This window comes from Aricia agestis, chromosome 3 (genome assembly GCF_905147365.1).
Source record: "Aricia agestis chromosome 3, ilAriAges1.1, whole genome shotgun sequence".
Taxonomy (NCBI): domain Eukaryota; kingdom Metazoa; phylum Arthropoda; class Insecta; order Lepidoptera; family Lycaenidae; genus Aricia; species Aricia agestis.
The window spans coordinates 5732920-5751738 of NC_056408.1; the positions used below are offsets into that span (position 1 = coordinate 5732920).

At 30.5% G+C, this 18819-nt stretch overlaps 3 protein-coding genes across 4 annotated transcripts; 2 read left to right on the forward strand and 1 right to left on the reverse strand.

The window, feature by feature from the left end:
* The first annotated feature begins 2998 nt into the window (after positions 1 to 2998).
* LOC121740474 (solute carrier family 25 member 40-like) lies at positions 2999 to 6307 on the forward strand. Of its 2 annotated transcripts, XM_042133170.1 has the most exons (10): positions 2999 to 3197; positions 3285 to 3442; positions 3635 to 3797; positions 4132 to 4254; positions 4357 to 4455; positions 4541 to 4647; positions 4780 to 4861; positions 4941 to 5151; positions 5329 to 5410; positions 6166 to 6281. In XM_042133170.1, the coding sequence occupies exons 1-9, from the start codon at positions 3101 to 3103 to the stop codon at positions 5363 to 5365; spliced, it is 1077 nt and encodes a 358-aa protein (XP_041989104.1). In that variant the 5' UTR covers positions 2999 to 3100; the 3' UTR covers positions 5366 to 5410; positions 6166 to 6281. The 2 variants fall into 2 exon arrangements, with proteins under 2 accessions (XP_041989104.1, XP_041989103.1); XM_042133169.1 differs by lacking the exon at positions 5329 to 5410 and having other exon boundaries at positions 6166 to 6307.
* Positions 6308 to 6841: 534 nt separating this feature from the next.
* Positions 6842 to 7309, reverse strand: LOC121725224 (U6 snRNA-associated Sm-like protein LSm8). The gene has a single exon (XM_042112073.1). The coding sequence runs from the start codon at positions 7174 to 7176 to the stop codon at positions 6886 to 6888; it is 291 nt and encodes a 96-aa protein (XP_041968007.1). The 5' UTR covers positions 7177 to 7309; the 3' UTR covers positions 6842 to 6885.
* A 6229-nt stretch (positions 7310 to 13538) lies between these two features.
* On the forward strand, positions 13539 to 14323 carry LOC121725262 (putative peptidyl-tRNA hydrolase PTRHD1). Its single transcript, XM_042112130.1, has 2 exons — positions 13539 to 13841; positions 14124 to 14323. The coding sequence occupies exons 1-2, from the start codon at positions 13653 to 13655 to the stop codon at positions 14307 to 14309; spliced, it is 375 nt and encodes a 124-aa protein (XP_041968064.1). The 5' UTR covers positions 13539 to 13652; the 3' UTR covers positions 14310 to 14323.
* The last annotated feature ends 4496 nt before the right edge of the window (positions 14324 to 18819 follow it).

The window sequence follows — 18819 nt, forward strand, 5'->3', positions numbered from 1 at the left end:
TGACTGTCAACTTCATAATTGAGTGTCATGTTCAATAAAATCCTAACAATTTCTGTCAGAACTGTTAGGATGTTATTGAAATGTTAATGTTAATGACACTTTGACAGTCAACTGCTAAACTGCGAAAAAATGAAATGAACACGGCTCATGACACTCACACTGACACCAATTTTTAACGTTGCGCATGCGCAATGTGCATTGAAATTTGAAAAACGAAACGAACACGGCTTTTATTAGTTCAAAATTTGGCAAAATTAAAGTATGACTTTTATCCATTAACCTATAATGCTAAAGACCAACAAAGAGTGCGAGAGAGAAGAAAATCCTTTATGGAATTATAACAAGATGAAAAGAGAGAGGCAGTCTAATGAAAATTGCAACCACTTTTATTTGACAGGTCGTCAAAAGTCGTCAGTCGTTTTTATGCCCTTTCGGTATTTCCAATATATTGTTCAATTTGTTTGTTATTACTAATAAATATTATTATATTTAAAAGTAGTGACTTGTGCTGTGCCTGTAAGTGTTTGCAATGTAAATCATAAGAATAATCCTGAAAAATATACATTTCACAGGTAATTAATCTTCATGTCCTAATTGCTACGATGTGTTTATTTTTGCTATATTCTGTCTTTAGTTCTCTATTTCAAATAAAATATAATAATCCTCCCTTTCATATTTTGCGAAACTAAAGGTACTATTGTTGTAATATTACACAAATTTTGAAGAATAATTTTTCATATTTTTTTTTACATATACGCTAGTGTTTGAATCAAATTTATCGATATGCTTATCGAAATTTCTGTTCAGAAAAATTCGGACGCCCGGCGGAACGCACTCTGTTCATACACTTTGTTGTAGACCCATCATACTAAAAGAATTTGTAGGAGCGGGGCGGGGCGTCCGAAATTTTGTGATCAGAAATTCGGAAAATGTGTGGCCGGACTAAAAAGGACATAATATCTTATTTTAACTAATATAATAAAGTATAGTATAATATAGCTAATATAATATAACTACTATAATATAGAGTGACTCTAAAACTAGAGGAATCTTTATATTTATATATCATAATCATATTTTGTTTTACAGATTTCCTCAAGATCCTCTAATAAGAGGAAAATGGCTGAAATTAAGTGGGCGTGTTGGTTGGAATCCCAAGAAAAATTCAACAATATGTAGCAAACATTTTACTGAAATTTTTTAAAGAAAAAGTAGAATAATTACTATTTTGGTTGAAGGAGCTATCCCAACTTTATTAATTGTACCAGTAAGTTTGACATACTGTTGCACTTGCTACTGAAGCAATTATTAAAAATAAGCAATTATAAGCAATTATTGCTTTTTAGTTTATAAGTATATAAGTTGCATTTATACCTATTCTGTCAGAGAACTGGCGATTAGGTAAGTTGGTACCAATTGCAAAATAATGAAGATTGAGAACAGAATTAATACTGAGTACAGTATAAGAATTATTTAATAATTTTTAGTTAATTTAAGTACAATATTACAATTGTCATTACCTTGGAAGTCGGTTTTAATTTTTTGTTTAAAAATAATAATTTTACTCTTTTTAGCTGTCCTTAAGGTTTTCTATACTTACAGTTGGTGTTTTAAAAAATCAAAATCAAAATTGCTTTATTTCTGAACAAATTTAAAATAAAAACATATTTTCAGAATACATGGTGCCTACCACCGGTTCGGGAACTAAGCCGACGAGAAGAACCAGCGTAAGAAACTCGCACGGGGCCCACTTTTTACTAAAAAAGTGAGAAAAAAAATCTTTCAAATAAAATTTACAATGCTGTTACTAAAAATTATACAATGTAAACATAGATAGATACATATCAATAATTATAAGTCATGTAGAAGTAGTCTTGCAAGCAGTCATTCAGCATTCTACTCCCAAGATGTGCCATCGTTTATGAAATCATTTTGGCTTTGGCACAAAGCGTTCTTTGACTACTTTTTTAAATTTATTAATCGAAAGATTTTGAACGTTTTCTGGGACCATAATATGTTCCCATTTGAATATCAAGGAGTCACCTTGATTTCTCATGGTTTCCATCACCAGACCACCACTTTTGTGAACATGATACCTACGCGGAACAATACAATGTACAACAAAAGAAAAAAATTGAAAATCGGTTCATAAACGGCGGAGTAATCGTTGAACATACATAAAAAATATATCCACAACCGAACGTCTAGACTCCTCCTGTTTGGAAGTCGGTTAAAAATAATTGTAATAAAAAATATTATGATAATAAGAATAAAATATAATATACTAGTTTAGTGTGTTGTTTACTTTCAACGTTTACTTTCAAAGTAAGGGCTGATTTACCAGATAGATTTTACCTGAGTAATAAATAAGTAACATTATAATGTGTTATGTGTATATTATTTACCCCTATAAGAACCTCATGTCATAACATATTCAACGATTGAAAAACCATTCCAAAAGAAAATGTGTATCTACTTTTCAATCGTCACCTTTTTTTGCCAATTAAAATTTATGATACCTAATTTGAAATACAAATCTGTCAAAGTTGCATATTATTTATTTCTTATAGAAACTCAGGTAAAATAACTCGAACGGTCTATACTGTCGATAGCAAAATACTATACTATCGATAGTAAAATATACATCACTAGCACACGCACACATGACAGATCGAAAATGGTCACGCATTTTCGGGTTGTCAGGTGATCTATGCGACAGTATATAATAAGTCTATGCTTTTATCTATCAGGATATGTAGGTTGTAGAGTAAAGTTAATTTTTTTCTACTCTCCCTCCCCTCCCTTGATAAATTTACTACAAGCCTCTCATATAAACAAAAGCTATATCACTTATAGTTTCAGCGCAATCAGTCACCAAAAACGAGTGTTTTTAATAATTTAGCCCAACCTCCAAATTTTTATTCTGTGGCTCTGCAAGGAGTTCTTGACAGCTTCAAAACGTCAATTAGACAGCTGACATTCCAATTGCAATTTCCACAAAAATATACGAATTTGTAATTGTTTGCTTTAATTTATAAATTAGTTTTAATTAATAAATCCAAGTATTTGGTAGTTCGAGGTGCAAAATATAAAGGCAACTATGAGTGTTGTGCGAGACGATAGTCCAAAGTTTCGAATAACACCCTTACAACAAATGGCATCGGCCTGTTCCGGCGCTCTAATAACCTCGCTTTTCAGTATGTTTATTTATTTCACACATTTTTAAATGTTTCGTCGTACCAAATCAAACATGAGGATATAACTATACTGGTATTTCTTTGCAGTGACTCCACTAGACGTGGTAAAAATAAGGTTACAGGCCCAACAGAAGACATTACTTTCAAACAAATGTTATTTGTACTGTAATGGCTTAATGGAACATTTATGTCCATGTGGTGAAGCTGGAATATTTCCCAAAAGAGTTCATTTTTATGGAACAATGGTAAACAAACTTTAATTTATAAAATTTATTAACATTTCAGTATGTTATGAGTTATGACTTCTGTTTTTGTCATAATTTAAACCCTTGTTAGTGAGCAATTATTGCTTACAAAAGTCTTGTTTTTGTCCAATAAAATATTAGCCAGTTGAGGAACAATATTTTATTAACTTATAACTTTTTGATTACTTACAGGATGCTTTTTATAAAATAGCTAAAATGGAAGGTGTTAAATCATTATGGTCCGGTCTAAGTCCTACATTAGTTCTAGCTGTACCAAGTACTGTTATATACTTTGTTTCATATGAACAATTGAGATACAGAACCAAAACCTATTACAGTAATGTTACTGGAAAAAGTAAGTAATAGCTTTATAAAACATTCAAATCCATAATAAAAATGTAATTTGTTAGTTATTTTACAGTTACTTATTATGCTGTAGTGACAACCTATTTTTTCATATTAATTCATCAAGCCCTATGTGGTCACCGGTGACCGAGACACAAAAGAAATTCTATTGTATCTCGTTTTCCCAAGATCAACGGGTTAATATTCATTGCTCTTCAATTCAAAATACACTTTAAATCTTTAATACTTTAATCATTTTCAATCAAACCACAATCACAATTTTAAAATATGGAATCAATGATTTTGGTTTCATGAGGATTTCATTATTGTTTTTATTTTTTCAGGTGGCCAACCAATATGGATACCTCTGTGTTCTGGAGCCACAGCCAGAGTACTAGCTGTTACTATAGTAAGCCCCTTAGAATTAATTAGAACAAAGATGCAATCAAAGAAATTGACATACTCAGGTGAGGCTTAGGTGTCTAGTAGTTATAAAAATATTTTCATAATAAAAACCAGCATAATTAAATTTTATTTTGTTAAAATATAAAATATTATTTTCCTTTTAGAAGTGACTGTAGCTTTACGCCAAGTACTTAAATATGAAGGTGTCAGAGGGTTATTCCGAGGATTAGAATCAACACTTCTTAGGGATGTACCATTTTCTGGTAGGTGTTATAAATTTTTAGCATTAATATTTTCTAGTGTATTTCATATTTGTATTATTCTAAACAATATTTTCTTTTTTTGTAGGTATATATTGGACAATGTTTGAATCAACTAAATTATTCTTTAATAAACCTGATTCTGAGAAAAATTCCTTCCTATTTAATTTCTTCTGTGGATCTGTTGCAGGAAGTGTGAGTGTCATTAGATAAATACATTCATAAAACAATTGTTTCATATTAATTAACAAAAGAACTAACCATTTTTTTTAATGTCTATTCTTTTATCTTATTTCGTCTACTTATTAAATCTGTTTTACTTTTCAGATAGCTGCATTTGTGACATTACCTTTTGATGTTGTAAAAACACATCAACAGATAGAATTAGGAGAAAAGGAAATATATGCAGGTACAAGAAATTTTAATTGTAACTAGTGGCTTAAACTCGGCCTGTCTCTCAATTGTTTAATTTTTTAAATATTTTTTAGAAGACAATAAGATGAAACAAAGAGCATCAAGTATGAAAGACATTGCAAGAAATATTTACAGAAATCATGGAATTAGAGGCTTGTTTACTGGGCTCCTGCCTCGAATATTTAAAGTAGCTCCAGCCTGTGCAATAATGATATCAACATTTGAATATGGAAAACAATTCTTCCAACAATATAATACACAAAAATATAAGGAGAAAATGCAAAGGTAAATTTTTTACTCTTCTGAATACAATTATGTGGATGAATTTTTGGTGTTTTTAGTGTTAAAATTGCAATGTTCTGTTTAATGGAATGTTTCTTTGAGGTTTTTATTGACACATTAGATGTAAAAGTGCTTTTAGTAGAAGTAGTGCATGAATACATTTTTGTTTTCTTTTTTCAGAATGGGAATTGATGTAAAAATAATCAAAACAGACTAAGTACATACTAGTCATTTGACTGTTTTTTGTTTGCTTGTTAAATAGGTATTATTTTTTTTCTCGTTTCTTCGTCATTCTTGGCTCTTTGCTATAAGTTATGAGCCTTAAATTTTTTTTCTCGTTTTTTTTAAGAGCCGGCTGCCAAATTTTGCCCTGTTTTCTAATAAGTATTACGATCCTGGAAGACAATCGACTTAAATGAATTTAAGATTTATTTAATCATTGTATATTTATCTGATATTTGCTAAACGGAAAACACAATTCACATATTTTGACTCGATAGTTATATTTTTCGAAATTATGAATTTTTCTGGGCTTTTCAACAAATATCTGTAATACTTATTGAGTTACTATCATTAAATAACTTGCACTACTAAGTACTACAATTACACACTTGATAAAATAATGGCAAAAGGAAATATTAGTATTGTATTGAATTTTTAAGTAATCATCAAAAACAGTTTGGGACTTACGACCTTTACTTTCGTGCTATAATGCGGGAACTGTTGTTACGCGATATTGTTCACTATTAGCTGCAGCGTAAATCACATTGCTCGGGAACACAATTCATGGAATCATTATATCACGATTGGAGGATAGCAGGATGTGTAGGTGGGGCTGGCGTACTTCCAAATTTTTGGCAGCAGGCTCTTAATCCAAAAAAATCATTAAATACTTGTTATTAATGAATAAAATAGTTATGATTCATTATAAGAAAAGTACCTAAAGTAAATATTTTTTAAGATTTTAGCTTATAACATTGTTTTAAATGTTTTATGGAAGTATTTCTTTTTTTTCAGGCACCAAGAAATCATCCTTCTTAAAGAAGTAGCAAGTAAGAAAGATTTCTCATCCTACTAAAAGCTTCCAATGAAAATTAGTGTTATTTAATATTTAATAGAATAATTGTGTTGGTGGTTTAGCTTTAAACTCATACTCATAATTAGAAAATATTATAATTAAAAGTTAATTTGAAATTTTCGAATGAATATTATCTTGACATTTTTTCATGATTATGATTTAGTACAAAATATGTAAATAGTACAAACATGGTTATAATGTTTAGACTTTAGCCGTCTATGTAAATATAGTGACATACTATGCTAATTAAAAATATTGTTTAATTCCTTCTTCTTAATTGTAGTGTTTCAAATGTTCCAAAAATGTTTAAAAGTGGGGTGAAGTTGAGGTACCAATAGTTGGGGATGTGTAAGCTTTTGATGCATATTGTATCATAATTCATAATAAGATGTCTAATAGCTTAGGCATTAGTACCTCATCCTGCCTCTCTGCCTATTCTCATCTTTAGTTGTGGTATTGAGTTTAGTTTAGTTTATTACTACCACTACCATTTGCACTTAATCATCACCTCCAACTGTTGTTATCTCAAATAAGAGCATAATGTAGTAAATACGTCATAAGTTTCACTCTTTTAAATTATTTTGTAATAAGTATAACCATCACAAAAATAATATAAACATGTTGTATAAAAACTATTTATTATGACTAAAGTAATTACATTAGTGTACTATAGGTCCGAGAGGTTCTGCTTTGATATTACCTAAATCAAGTCGACTGTCTATTGATTCATCAATTTGTCCAACTATGGCAATATTGTCTCCTCTTATAATGTGCAGTCCAAGAACAACTTGTGCTACTCCTGTTGACGATGAAAACACCCTTTCGTGGGATTCATCTAAAATAATATTGATGGTTTGATCGAATCCTTTTAGGGTACCGATGAAGTTGCGCCCGTCCGATGTTATAACCGACACTGTTTGGTTCACGTAATTCTCCAGCCCAGATGCCATTCTGAGTGGTGATTATAAATAGATTGTTTTTGAAACTTTCTGTGCAATTTCTACTCAAAAATAGACGTAATCTTTGAAAAATGCACGTTGCTTTGATTGTAAACACTTGCAAAGCTTGCGGTTGTAGAATTGACAGTTGACAATCTTTTGACATGACGTATTTTTTTCTTATTATGGCACTTCGGCTATATAACCATGGCCAGTGTCAAGTATTATAAATGGCGGGAAAACAGCTGTATTGTTCATTGTGGTACCTACTATAGACTAGAGAGAGCCTTATATCGGTATATAAGCGTCAAAAAGCGTGTAATTTTATGTCCTACTTACTAGGACATAAAGGAGTCGGTCTGCATATTTCATGTAATAAAAGTGTTAATAAAGGTTTTTAGTGAACATTTAATGCTAGCTATTGTTGAGTTTTGTGGTTCCGCTAAATAATAAAACATAAGAATGGTCAAAGAATGCCTCAAACACGTGGATTTAACATTAAATGCGTAAGTTTTGAACAACGTTTTTTGGGCTTTCCAATCGGTATTTTTAAGTTAATTTATAAGTTAATTAATCCCTTATTCGTGCTATATAAGGCATTAGTGCTAAAACTGTCACATCAATTACTAATTTGGCTATAAAAATTGCATAGATTTTTACGTGTGTTTACGGATTCTCATCACTTGAACTATAGTTAATCGATATCATGAACTAATTGACTTTCTTTCCTGTATCATAATGTGCTTCGAAACAATCGACAAATAGAAATATTCAAATTCAAATTCAAATATTTTATTTGCCAGAATATGGTACAAAAAAGATGTTAATAATAATAAATAATAGCACAAACATATTCTGCCATACACGGCGTGCAAATATTTAAATATAGATAATACATAATAGCTTGGATTACAATAATTAATTAAAACAGTAAGATTGAAATAAATTAGATACAGTAAATAACATTTTATAAATTCATTAATAACATTCTATAGATTCAATAATTATAACTTTAATAATTACATTTTATAACTTTAATAATTATTACATTTTATGAATTTATTAATTACATTTTATTTAATTCTTTATCATTAATATATTCATTTACAGAATAATAGCATTTTTTTATCAATAGTTGAAATAATTGTTTCTTAAATATTCTTGGGTTATTGTTTTTTATTACGTCAGGTAAAAGGTTATAAATTTTAATTCCCATACAGAAAGCATTTTTTTTTAATACGTCTAGCCTTTGTGTAGGTACACATAATTTATTTTTGTGTCTTAAAGATCTGCTTGTTTTGTCCGACTTTTGGTCGAAAAGGTGAATGTGATTCTTAATAAATACATTTATTTCGTATAGGTACATACATGGAAGAGGCAGACAATTAAGTTTTTTAAAGAGCGGTCTACAGCTTTCTGTATAATTTGCACCAAATATAGCACGTATACACTTTTTTTGGGCGACAAATACTTTTTCGCAATCTGTTGAGTTGCCCCAGAGGATAATGCCATATCTTAGCACGTATGCAACATAGCCATGATATGCTAGCAACGCCGATTCTTGAGTGCTGACGTTTCGTAGTCGGTTTAATACAAATACGAATCGGTCTAATTTTAAGCAGGTTGCTTCAATGTGTTTTTTCCAATTAAAATATTTGTCAATATTTACTCCTAAGAATACTGTATTGTCTACAAATTTTACAATTTTACCATCCAATACAATATTTAGATTCATGGATTTTCTATTATAAGTTTGATATTCCATTATATTAGTTTTGTCAATATTGATTATGAGGTCATGTTTTTCTAGCCATTTTTTTGTCAAATTAAGAGTGTTATTAATTTCATTTTCGAATGTCAAAGTATTATTAATTTTGTCTTTAATTATTATAGTAATGTCATCAGCGAATAAAATAGAGTCATGGGGTATACTTATTGGGAAATTATTTATATAGAAAAGAAACAGTTGAGGCCCTACGATACTTCCTTGGGGAATTCCAAAATCGATTACGATGTATTTTGATCTGTAGGTCTTTTTGAAGAACCCATTCTTTTTTTTTATTATTTTAGTTATTACTACGCGTTGTGAACGATTACGTAGGTAAGAGGCAATCCAGCTTAAAGCGTTACCTCGTATACCATATTTTGATAGCTTATCGAGGAGTATTTTATGATTTACACGGTCAAATGCTTTTGACATGTCAAGAAAAATAGAGACTACTCGATTTCCTTGACTCAAGCTTTCCGTAACTGTTTTTGTTAAATTGAAACATGCTAGGTTTGTTGAGCAATTTTTTCGAAAGCCATATTGTTGAGGAGTTATAATATTATATTTTGCTATAAATGCTTCAATTTGTTGGTAAATGGCTTTTTCGAAAATTTTTGAGATGACAGGTATTAATGTAATCGGCCTATAATTGTTCATGTTGTCTCTATTGCCCTTTTTGAAGAGCGGTTTTACAATACAGTACTTTAATCTTGTGGGAAAAACGCCTTCTTCAAATGATTGATTAATTATGTGCGACAGTGGTAGCGCTATAATATATTATTTAATATATTTGTATTAATGTCGTCGTATCCAGTAGATTTTGTATTTTTTAAAGATAAAATTATATTGTGAATGTCAAGAGGAGTTGTCGGTCGTAAGAAAATTGTATTAATATTATTACTAAGTAATTGTATTATCATGTCCGTTACTATTATTATTATCATTATTATTATTTTGTAATATGTCAGTATTTTTATTAAGTCGCGTAAAAAAAATGTTAAATTGTTCTGCTATTAGTGTAGGATTCGTGATACTTTCATTATTTTCATCTAGTATCGTGTTTATTTCTGATAGAGCTCTATTGTTTGTCATTGTTTGTTTAATCACATTCCATGAAGCTTTGCATTTGTTAGTAGAATTTTTTATGTACTTTATGTTATCAATTTTCCTAGATTTATGCATGCAATTTTTAAGAATTTTAGAATAGTTTTTGTACAATTTTTTATCATTTTTATTCTTATTTGACATTTTGTATTTAATGTATAAGGACCTCTTTTTTACGCAACATTTCTTTATTCCTTTAGTAATCCATTTATTATTATTAGATTTGCTATTTACTTTAACAGTAATGGTGGGCAAGAAAATAAACGAACACTACTTGTATGAAAATAAGCACAAAATGGCCACGCGATGACGGGCTAAGACTACATCTATACTATAATACTTTATATCTATGGTATTGCTGCATACAATTTTCAGCATCGTTTCTTTCATTTGACATAAAATATATGTCTCTAATGTCTAATGTGAGTTATTCCTATCTCTAGTAGAGCAAAACCAGAGATAGATCAAATATTGGGAATGGCCGTAAGACTACATCTATACTATAATACTTTATCTATGAAAGAAACGGGCCATTTTGTGCTTATTTTCATACAAGTAGTGTGCGTTTATTTTGTGGAATATTTATATTTGTCGATTATTTCGAAGCACATTATGATACAGGAAAGAAAGTCAATTAGTTTCTGATATCGATTAACTATAGTTCAAGTGATGAGAATCCGTAAACACACGTAAAAAGCTATGCAATTTTTATAGCTAAATTATTAATTGATGTGACATTTTTAGCACTAATGCCTTATATAGTACGAATAAGAGATTGATAAATTTATAAATTATCTTTTTAGCTTTCAAAAATACCGATTGAAAATCCCAAAAAACGTTGTTCAAAACTTACGTATTTAATGTTAAATCCACGTGTTTGAGGCATTCTTTGACCATTCTTATGACCATTATTATTTAGTGGAACCACAAAACTCATCAATATCTAGCATTAAATGTTCACTAAAAACCTTTATTAACACTTTTATTACAAATGCAGACAAACTCCTTTGTTATGTCCTAGTAAGTAGGACATAACATTACACGCTTTTGACGCTTATACACCGATATAAGGGTCTCTCCAGTCTATAGTACCTCAATGGTTTCTTTATATCGTCAGGTCAAAAGTCTAGTCAAAGTCAAAGTAAAAAGTCAATACAGTCGGAGTCAAGTGAAGTATGGTGGGGAGGTGGTTGAAGAGACCCTCCCCAAGAAACGACCAGTGCCGAAGCTCGCTGCATATTAATCAAACGACATTCGAAATCTGTATAGATAAGACAGATAAAAGCTCATAGCAAGGCAAAGAGTGGAGATAGAAACAAATTACCCTACGCCATCTAGTTACTAAAATGGAAACTGTTTGACAATCAAATTAAAAAAAAGAAAATGCCTCATTAAAAAGTAGTCTATGTCCTTTCTCAGGCTTTACACTATCTGTGTACAAAATTTCATTACAATCGGTTCAGTAGTTTTGGCGTGAAAGCGAGACAGACAGACAGAGATATTTTCGCATTAATTATAATATTAGTATAGACTTTATGGCCCCATCCCCACACGCGCGCGAACCGCGCGCGACGCCGCGGCGCCGCGAAATTCCTGCGAAGCATGAGTGAGAGATCTGATTCGCATAATATGTTTCGCACTTCGCGGCCCTTTCCCCGATTGTTGTCGGTTTTCTGTCCCGCGACAATGAGATTTTTTTTAAATCTTTATTTTAATAAGGGCTTTAGCCATACAAGACATGCCAGCATTGTTTAGTGAACAGAATATACTTAATTAATCCTACTTTATACACTTTATAATATTATAAAGGCGAAAGTTTGTTTGGATGTATGGATGTTTGTTACTCTTTCACGCAAAAAACTACTAAATGTATCTTAATGAAACTTTATAATAATATAGCTTATACATCAGAATAACACATAGGCTACAATTTTAACTGACTTCCAAAATGGGGGAGGTGTTATGTTCGTTTTTTATATTCAACGATTACTCCGCCGTTTGTGAACCGATTTTCAAAATTTTCTCTCTCTTAAAGTTTATATGGAAACATGTGGTGACTTTGGTTTCGTGGGAAGTAGTCTAAGCATAATATGCAATCAACAAGTAAGATTTTGCACCAAGGTATACCATGATTAGATTGGGAAGGTGCTGAGAGAACTCCTTTGCATTGCTTCAAGAACGGAAAGCATATGCTACTATGCAAATTACATTCATCATCACTACCATATTATACCTTATAAAGTTATATGCATCCCATGATTATGAGCCTATTATGACCCATTGGTACTTTTCATAGTCATTTAGATCAAGATACGACTTTGTCAAGCGAACTATTGGTCCGATAAAAAAATATTTTAGTGTTAGATAGCTCATTTATCAAAGAAGGCTATAGGCTATTTTATCACGCAAACTAATAGGACCGAAGAAACAGAGGAAATGTGGTTAAAACGGAAAATTATTAGCAAGGGTTTATCTCACGAACTACTAAAGCAATTTTGTATGTTATTTGGCACAGATATAGAGTAGACTACGTGAAGAGAGATAAGCTATTTTGTTGCTAAAAAATGTACGATTTCCGTAAAATTCCTAATAATTTACGCGAGCAAAGCCGCGTGGGACATCTAGTTTATAATATAAAGTAAGATAAATTTGGCTCAAGGGCGCAAACTATACTGCGTCAAGAAAGTAAAGAAATTAAAAAACGGCAACTTTGCGAACATGTCGCGAACTTTGCGAGTGTGGATCAGTAAATTTGGCAGAATGCGCGATCCGCAGCGCGATGCGCGCCGCGATTCGCACCGCGGTCCGCGGTGCGCTGTCGCGCGCGAGTGTGGATCGGCAGTTAAGATATTGTTTTCCCGCCATAATATTATACTCGACACTGGCCATGGTTAAATACCCGAAGTGCCATAATAAGAAAAAAAATCCAACATTTGAAATGCCAAAATAGAAGAAAAAGTAGGAGTTTTTGGGAGAATGTGAAAGAGTGATGTTGTGTTTTTATATTATTTTCCTAAAATTGTGTTATCTGGGTTTTTAATGTGTAATATTGGTAGGATATTAACCATTAAATATTCGTTATCGTGCACAAGTGTGGGAAAGTGATGTAGTAACCAGAAACGTGCTCTTTTGTGTTCCCTCCAAAACTCCATCAAAAGTTTCAGTAAAGCGTCCTACCACTTTACTGAATCGACCGACTTGACTTCTTGACTGTATTGACTTTATACTTAGACTTTGACTAGACTTTGGACCTGACTGACCTGACGATAATATAATATATAAATATATAATATATATAAAAAATGTATCAAAGAATATTGTTTTCCCGACATAATATTATACTCGACACTGGTCATGGTTATAGCCGAAGTGCCATTATATGAAAAAAAAAAAAAGTCAAAAAAGACATTTGAAATTTTCCATTTGACATGTATAAAAATCGAATTTTTCTAACCAAACAATAATAATTTTGCCGAATTTTTCTTATAAACTTTTACTAATTTATTTTTATTTATTGAATTGAAAATATCATCTACATTATATAAAATTAAAAAAACAAGTTCAAACAGTTGTAAATATAGTTATTAATTAATATTTTGTAGGTAATTAAGTAAAAATGTCCAATCCACTAGTCCAGTATATTTTATTGCGGAGTGATTTGCTCAAGGATCTAGGTTGGTCTATAGGAGCATTGGTAGCACAGGCGTGCCACGCATCATCGGCAGCATTACATTTGTTTAGAGATGATGAAAATACCAAACAATATTTGAATGATCTTGATAATATGCACAAGGTTGTCCTAGAGGTATTAAACTTTTATTAATATTTGATTCGTAAAGGAAAACCACTTTATTTTTATTAAAATTATTAACATTGCTTGTAGTAAAAGCTTTGGAATTATATATTTTAGGCTAATTCTAATCCTGCTAAAGTACCTAAGTACAGTTACCTATAACGGAGTTATGCATTTTATTTAATGATTATGTCACTTATGTGGGTCATGTTGAAAGCTTGTCTACTGTAAGCTTTAAATTAGATGGCAGAGGAAAACCCTAAAATTCTACTTAAAACATTTCCTTTTTTATAGATCCCAGATGAAGAATCGCTTAAGAAGATTGCTAAGAAATTAGAGGAAAATTCAATATCACACAAACTATGGATTGAGCAGCCTGAAAATGTAGCAACATGTGTAGCTTTAAAACCATACCCAAAAGATGAAGTAAAAAAATATGTTGGAAAATTCAAACTCTACAAAACTACTATGAATGCCTGATTTAAAATACAGTTATAATAGGCTACTTGACCTAATTTTTTTCTTCATACTAATCGCTTCTTAATCATTCATTTTCACAAAAAAAACTAATATTTTAATATTTTACACAGTAGAAACCCATAAAAATGTTGATTGAAAAATATGCCTTATAAATGGCGCCGAAAACACTGTCCGCCATAGTGTGACGTCATACGTTTTGTATTTTAGACTCTTTATTGAACATTTTTTTGTGAGCTAAATGTACGAGTCTAAAAGTGCCCAAAAATTATAAAAGAATTAAATAAGAAATTAGAAATAATTTGTAATGTTGAAAACTTTTGGAGAAAAGTTTTGGCCATTTCATTTCCCACACATCATGTCTACAATAAATGGAGATAATATGTATAAAACTGATGTTTGAATTATTCAAGAAAATATATTTTACAAATCTTTCTAGGCTTATTCTTATTATTTATGAACAAATAAACTTACATATAACGAGCGCGATAAATAAAAGATATTAAATTACAAGTATGATGACGTCACATCCAAATCGGAAGTACCGCTAAAGCGTTTTCGTCAGTACAAATCCTATTTTTATAAAATCATATTTTCAAATCGACTTTATTTATCAATCATAAGCTTTTATTTGATGATAAGGGTGAAATACGGTTTCCTAAGCCAAGTTCTACTAGAAATATGCATTTGTTCAATGAAATTGAATATAGGTCAAGGAGCCTATTGTTACATCGTTGTTATAAACATCCTACCTTGTAAATAAAATATAATTAGATGTACTTATTGCTCAAATATGCTTTCAATTATTATTGTATTTTATTTATTTAATTCGCTGTACTACAGATGTCGCTGGAGCTACTTGCTGACCACTGTCAATTAAAACTTTCAAATTAATGGTCTCAGAACAAGGTCCTGGAAGTTAGCCCCCCAAGATGATTTTTTTTTGTAATTTTTTGATTTTTATACTCGTATATCGTTTGTTCGTCGTTTGTTCGTGATTGTTCGTTATAAATAATCGTTTGTTCGTTACTAGTTTATTTAATAAAAAATGTTTTAAAATATGATCTTAAGTTAGCCCCCCCCCATTCTAATTTTTAATTAATTTATGTTAATATTGAATTATAAATATTCATTAATGTTTGTTCGTCGTTTGTTCATGATTGTTCGTTATAAATAATCGTTTGTTCGTTACTTGTTTATTTAATAAAAATTAATTTAAAATATGATCTTAAGTTAGCCCCCGCATTTAAAAATTTTAATAAGATGTCAATATTGAGTTTTAAATATTCATTAATGTTTGTTCGTCGTTTGTTCTTGATTGTTCGTTATAAATAACCGTTTGTTCGTTACTTGTTTATTAAATAAAAATTAATTTAAAATATTATGATCTTAAGTTAGCCCCCTCATTCTATTTTTTAAAGAATTTATGGTATATTGAATTATAAATATTCAATAATGTTTGTTCGTCGTTTGTTTTTGATTGTTCGTTATAATTAATCGTTTGTTCGTCACTTGTTCATTTAATAAAAAATAATTAAATATGCTCTTAACTCTTAAGTTAGCCCCCGCATTTTAATTTTTAATAAATTTATGTCAATATTGAGTTTTAAATATTCATTAATGTTTGTTCGTCGTTTGTTTTTGATTGTTCGTTATAAATAATCGTTTGTTCGTCACTTGTTCATTTAATAAAAAATAATTAAATATTATGCTCTTAACTCTTAAGTTAGCCCCCGCATTTTAATTTTTAATAAATTTGTGTCAATATTGAATTATAAATATTCATTAATGTTTGTTCGTCGTTTGTCTTTGATTGTTCGTCATAAATAATCGTTTGTTCGTCACTTGTTTGTGTAATAAAACTTAATTAAAAAAAATCTTCTTAATTTAGCCCCCGTTTTAAATTTTAATAAATTTATGTTAATATTGAGTTATAAATATTCATTAATGTTTGTTCGTCGTTTGTTCTTGATTGTTCGTTATAAATAATCGTTGGTTCGTCACTTGTTTGTGTAATAAAACTTAATTAAAAAAAATCTTCTTAACTTAGCCCCCCGTTTTAAATTTTAATAAATTTATGTTAATATTGAGTCATAAATATTCATTATTGTTTGTTCGCCGTTTGTTCGTGATTGTTCGTTATTAAATAATCGATTGTTCGTCGCTTGTTTATGTAATAAAAGTTAATTAAAAATATCCTTTTATGTTAGCCCCCCAGTCTAATTTTTAATAAATGTATGTCAATATTGAATTTTAAATATTCAATAATGTTTGTTAGTGCTTAAAAGACGTTTGTTCTTCCTTCTTTTTTGTTTAATTAACAATTTTTATAATTATTATTTTAGTCTGGCTTACCCAGCATAGGTATATTTCGACTGGTAACATTATTCTGAAGTTGATCTTTGTCGTCTATGGTTATTGGATTTCATGATTTTGATACTTGGGAATAAGGCAAGGTTATTTAAATATTATTATGGTTATTATTTTTTACGTCTTTACTTGTCTGTGGCGCCTTGAGCGGGTTTCGCCACAGGCAGAGGTTTCTACACGCCCAGCATACACTAAAACTGCAATTTCATGTTTATTGTTTTGAATCAAATTAATTAATTTTAATAAATTTTTAGAATATCTGGAGTTGCAGCGTATACCACAGGCCACTACATTGCTTATTGCCAGTGACTAGGAGGTAATTGGCAAATATATAATGATTTGTCAACGAAACTCGAATCGGTATATATTAGTACCAGAGTTGAGCCCCACGCAGTGTTTTATGTCCTAGAATAATAATTATTATCGCACCAAAAACATTTTCATGTAAAAAAAATTTCAAGACGAAACCATGATATAGTTCGTGGTGTCAAAAAGTAGCGAGATCATGATATAGAGCCAAGTTCCTAACCTTACATACCTACTCAGCCCTAAATCTAAAAACCATTTTACACATAAGTCGCGGCAAAATACTTAATAGAAACTTGGCTCTACATGAGATCTCACTACTTTTTGACACCACGAACTATATCGTCTCGATTTGGCAACATTTTTAGTTTTTACATGAAAATATTTTTAGTTGGATTTAATTTCTTTTTGTAAGTTGGTTTATGTTTTTTTCTTTTGGTTAATTGAATTTGGAAATATTTCAAATTGAAATTGATGAAAACTATTCTTCGAAAAGTAATGGCTGTTTAGAATAGACATATTCGTTTCATTTTCATGTGCATGTGCAATAATAGAAATGGGGAGCTAAGCTAAGTGAGGATCTAACAGTTAAATGTGTTAACTCATATTCCATGAATGTGATGTGTGTGAATTCATATTCCATTACACAATATTATCAACTTCACTCGATAGAGAAAATGGAAAGATGGTATCAGGGAATCTGCAGATTACCTAGGTAATGTGCAGTTTAACGTATTCTGCATTCTAACGGTAATATATACAATATTTATTCTAGTAACATAATTTAATATTTTTGTTGTTCTGTAGACATTGATATTGATTTTTTTTTTGTATTTTTAATTGATGTGACAATGTAATTAATTCTATTTTAATTGTTATTAATTTTGTACATGAATTTTTGTGTTATTTTTTATTTTTTATACCAATCAATTATTATGACATTTTAGCTGGATAGTTTACATTGTTGCTGCATTATACTAATTTTTTTTATGAAATAAGGGGGCAAACGAGCAAACGGGTCACCTGATGGAAAGCAACTTCCGTCACCCATGGACACTCGCAGCATCAGAAGAGCTGCCAGTGCGTTGCCGGCCTTTTAAGAGGGAATAGGGTAATAGGGGAGGGTAGGGAAGGTAAGGGAAGAGAATAGGGGAGGGTAGGGAAGGGAATAGGGTAGGGGATTGGGCCTCCGGTAAACTCGCTTACTCGGCGAAACACAGCGCAAGCGCTGTTTCACGCCGGTTTTCTGTGAGAACGTGGTATTTCTCCGGTCAAGCCAGCCCATTCGTGCCGAAGCATGGCTCTCCCACGTGTAACTTAATTAACTCTTAATTAAGATATTTAACCTATTTATTATTATTATTATTATTATTGACTAAGTATTAATTAATATACTTAAATCGCATGTTTTATGATGAATCGATTTTAAAATGTTTTAATTGCTATTTTGATGTGACTTTTACTTTAATTTTAGATAAGGAAATAATGATCATAATATATCAGAATACTGGGCTTAACTATAGTTTGTGCGTTTTATGATGATATGCGTGACACATTATAATTGACAATAGTAGGGAAGTTACCTAACAAAAATTAATCGATAGTTTAAAAATATCGAATCACTTCGTAAAGGAATTGCAATCGAAATTATCGATTTCGTACTGACATTTCAGTGGTGCCGGCGATTTAAGATAGCCGCCCTTTTATATCGATTTAATTTCGATTCAACAGAGTCAATCTCTATTGACATAAGTTTCGTTTCATGCTTATGACATTTTTCAAATGTTTTCGTAACAATAATTTTATACTCCTATGTCACAGTTAATATTTATAATTT

Bases quoted from the DNA above. Each gene is read 5' to 3' on its own strand.
- LOC121740474 (XM_042133169.1), top strand. From the start codon at position 3,101: ATGAGTGTTGTGCGAGACGATAGTCCAAAGTTTCGAATAACACCCTTA. The intron at 3,198-3,284 runs GTATGTTTATTT...ATTTCTTTGCAG, and splicing joins TCTAATAACCTCGCTTTTCA to TGACTCCACTAGACGTGGTA. The intron at 3,443-3,634 runs GTAAACAAACTT...GATTACTTACAG, and splicing joins TTCATTTTTATGGAACAATG to GATGCTTTTTATAAAATAGC.
- LOC121725224 (XM_042112073.1), bottom strand. From the start codon at position 7,176: ATGGCATCTGGGCTGGAGAATTACGTGAACCAAACAGTGTCGGTTATA.
- LOC121725262 (XM_042112130.1), top strand. From the start codon at position 13,653: ATGTCCAATCCACTAGTCCAGTATATTTTATTGCGGAGTGATTTGCTC. The intron at 13,842-14,123 runs GTATTAAACTTT...CCTTTTTTATAG, and splicing joins TGCACAAGGTTGTCCTAGAG to ATCCCAGATGAAGAATCGCT.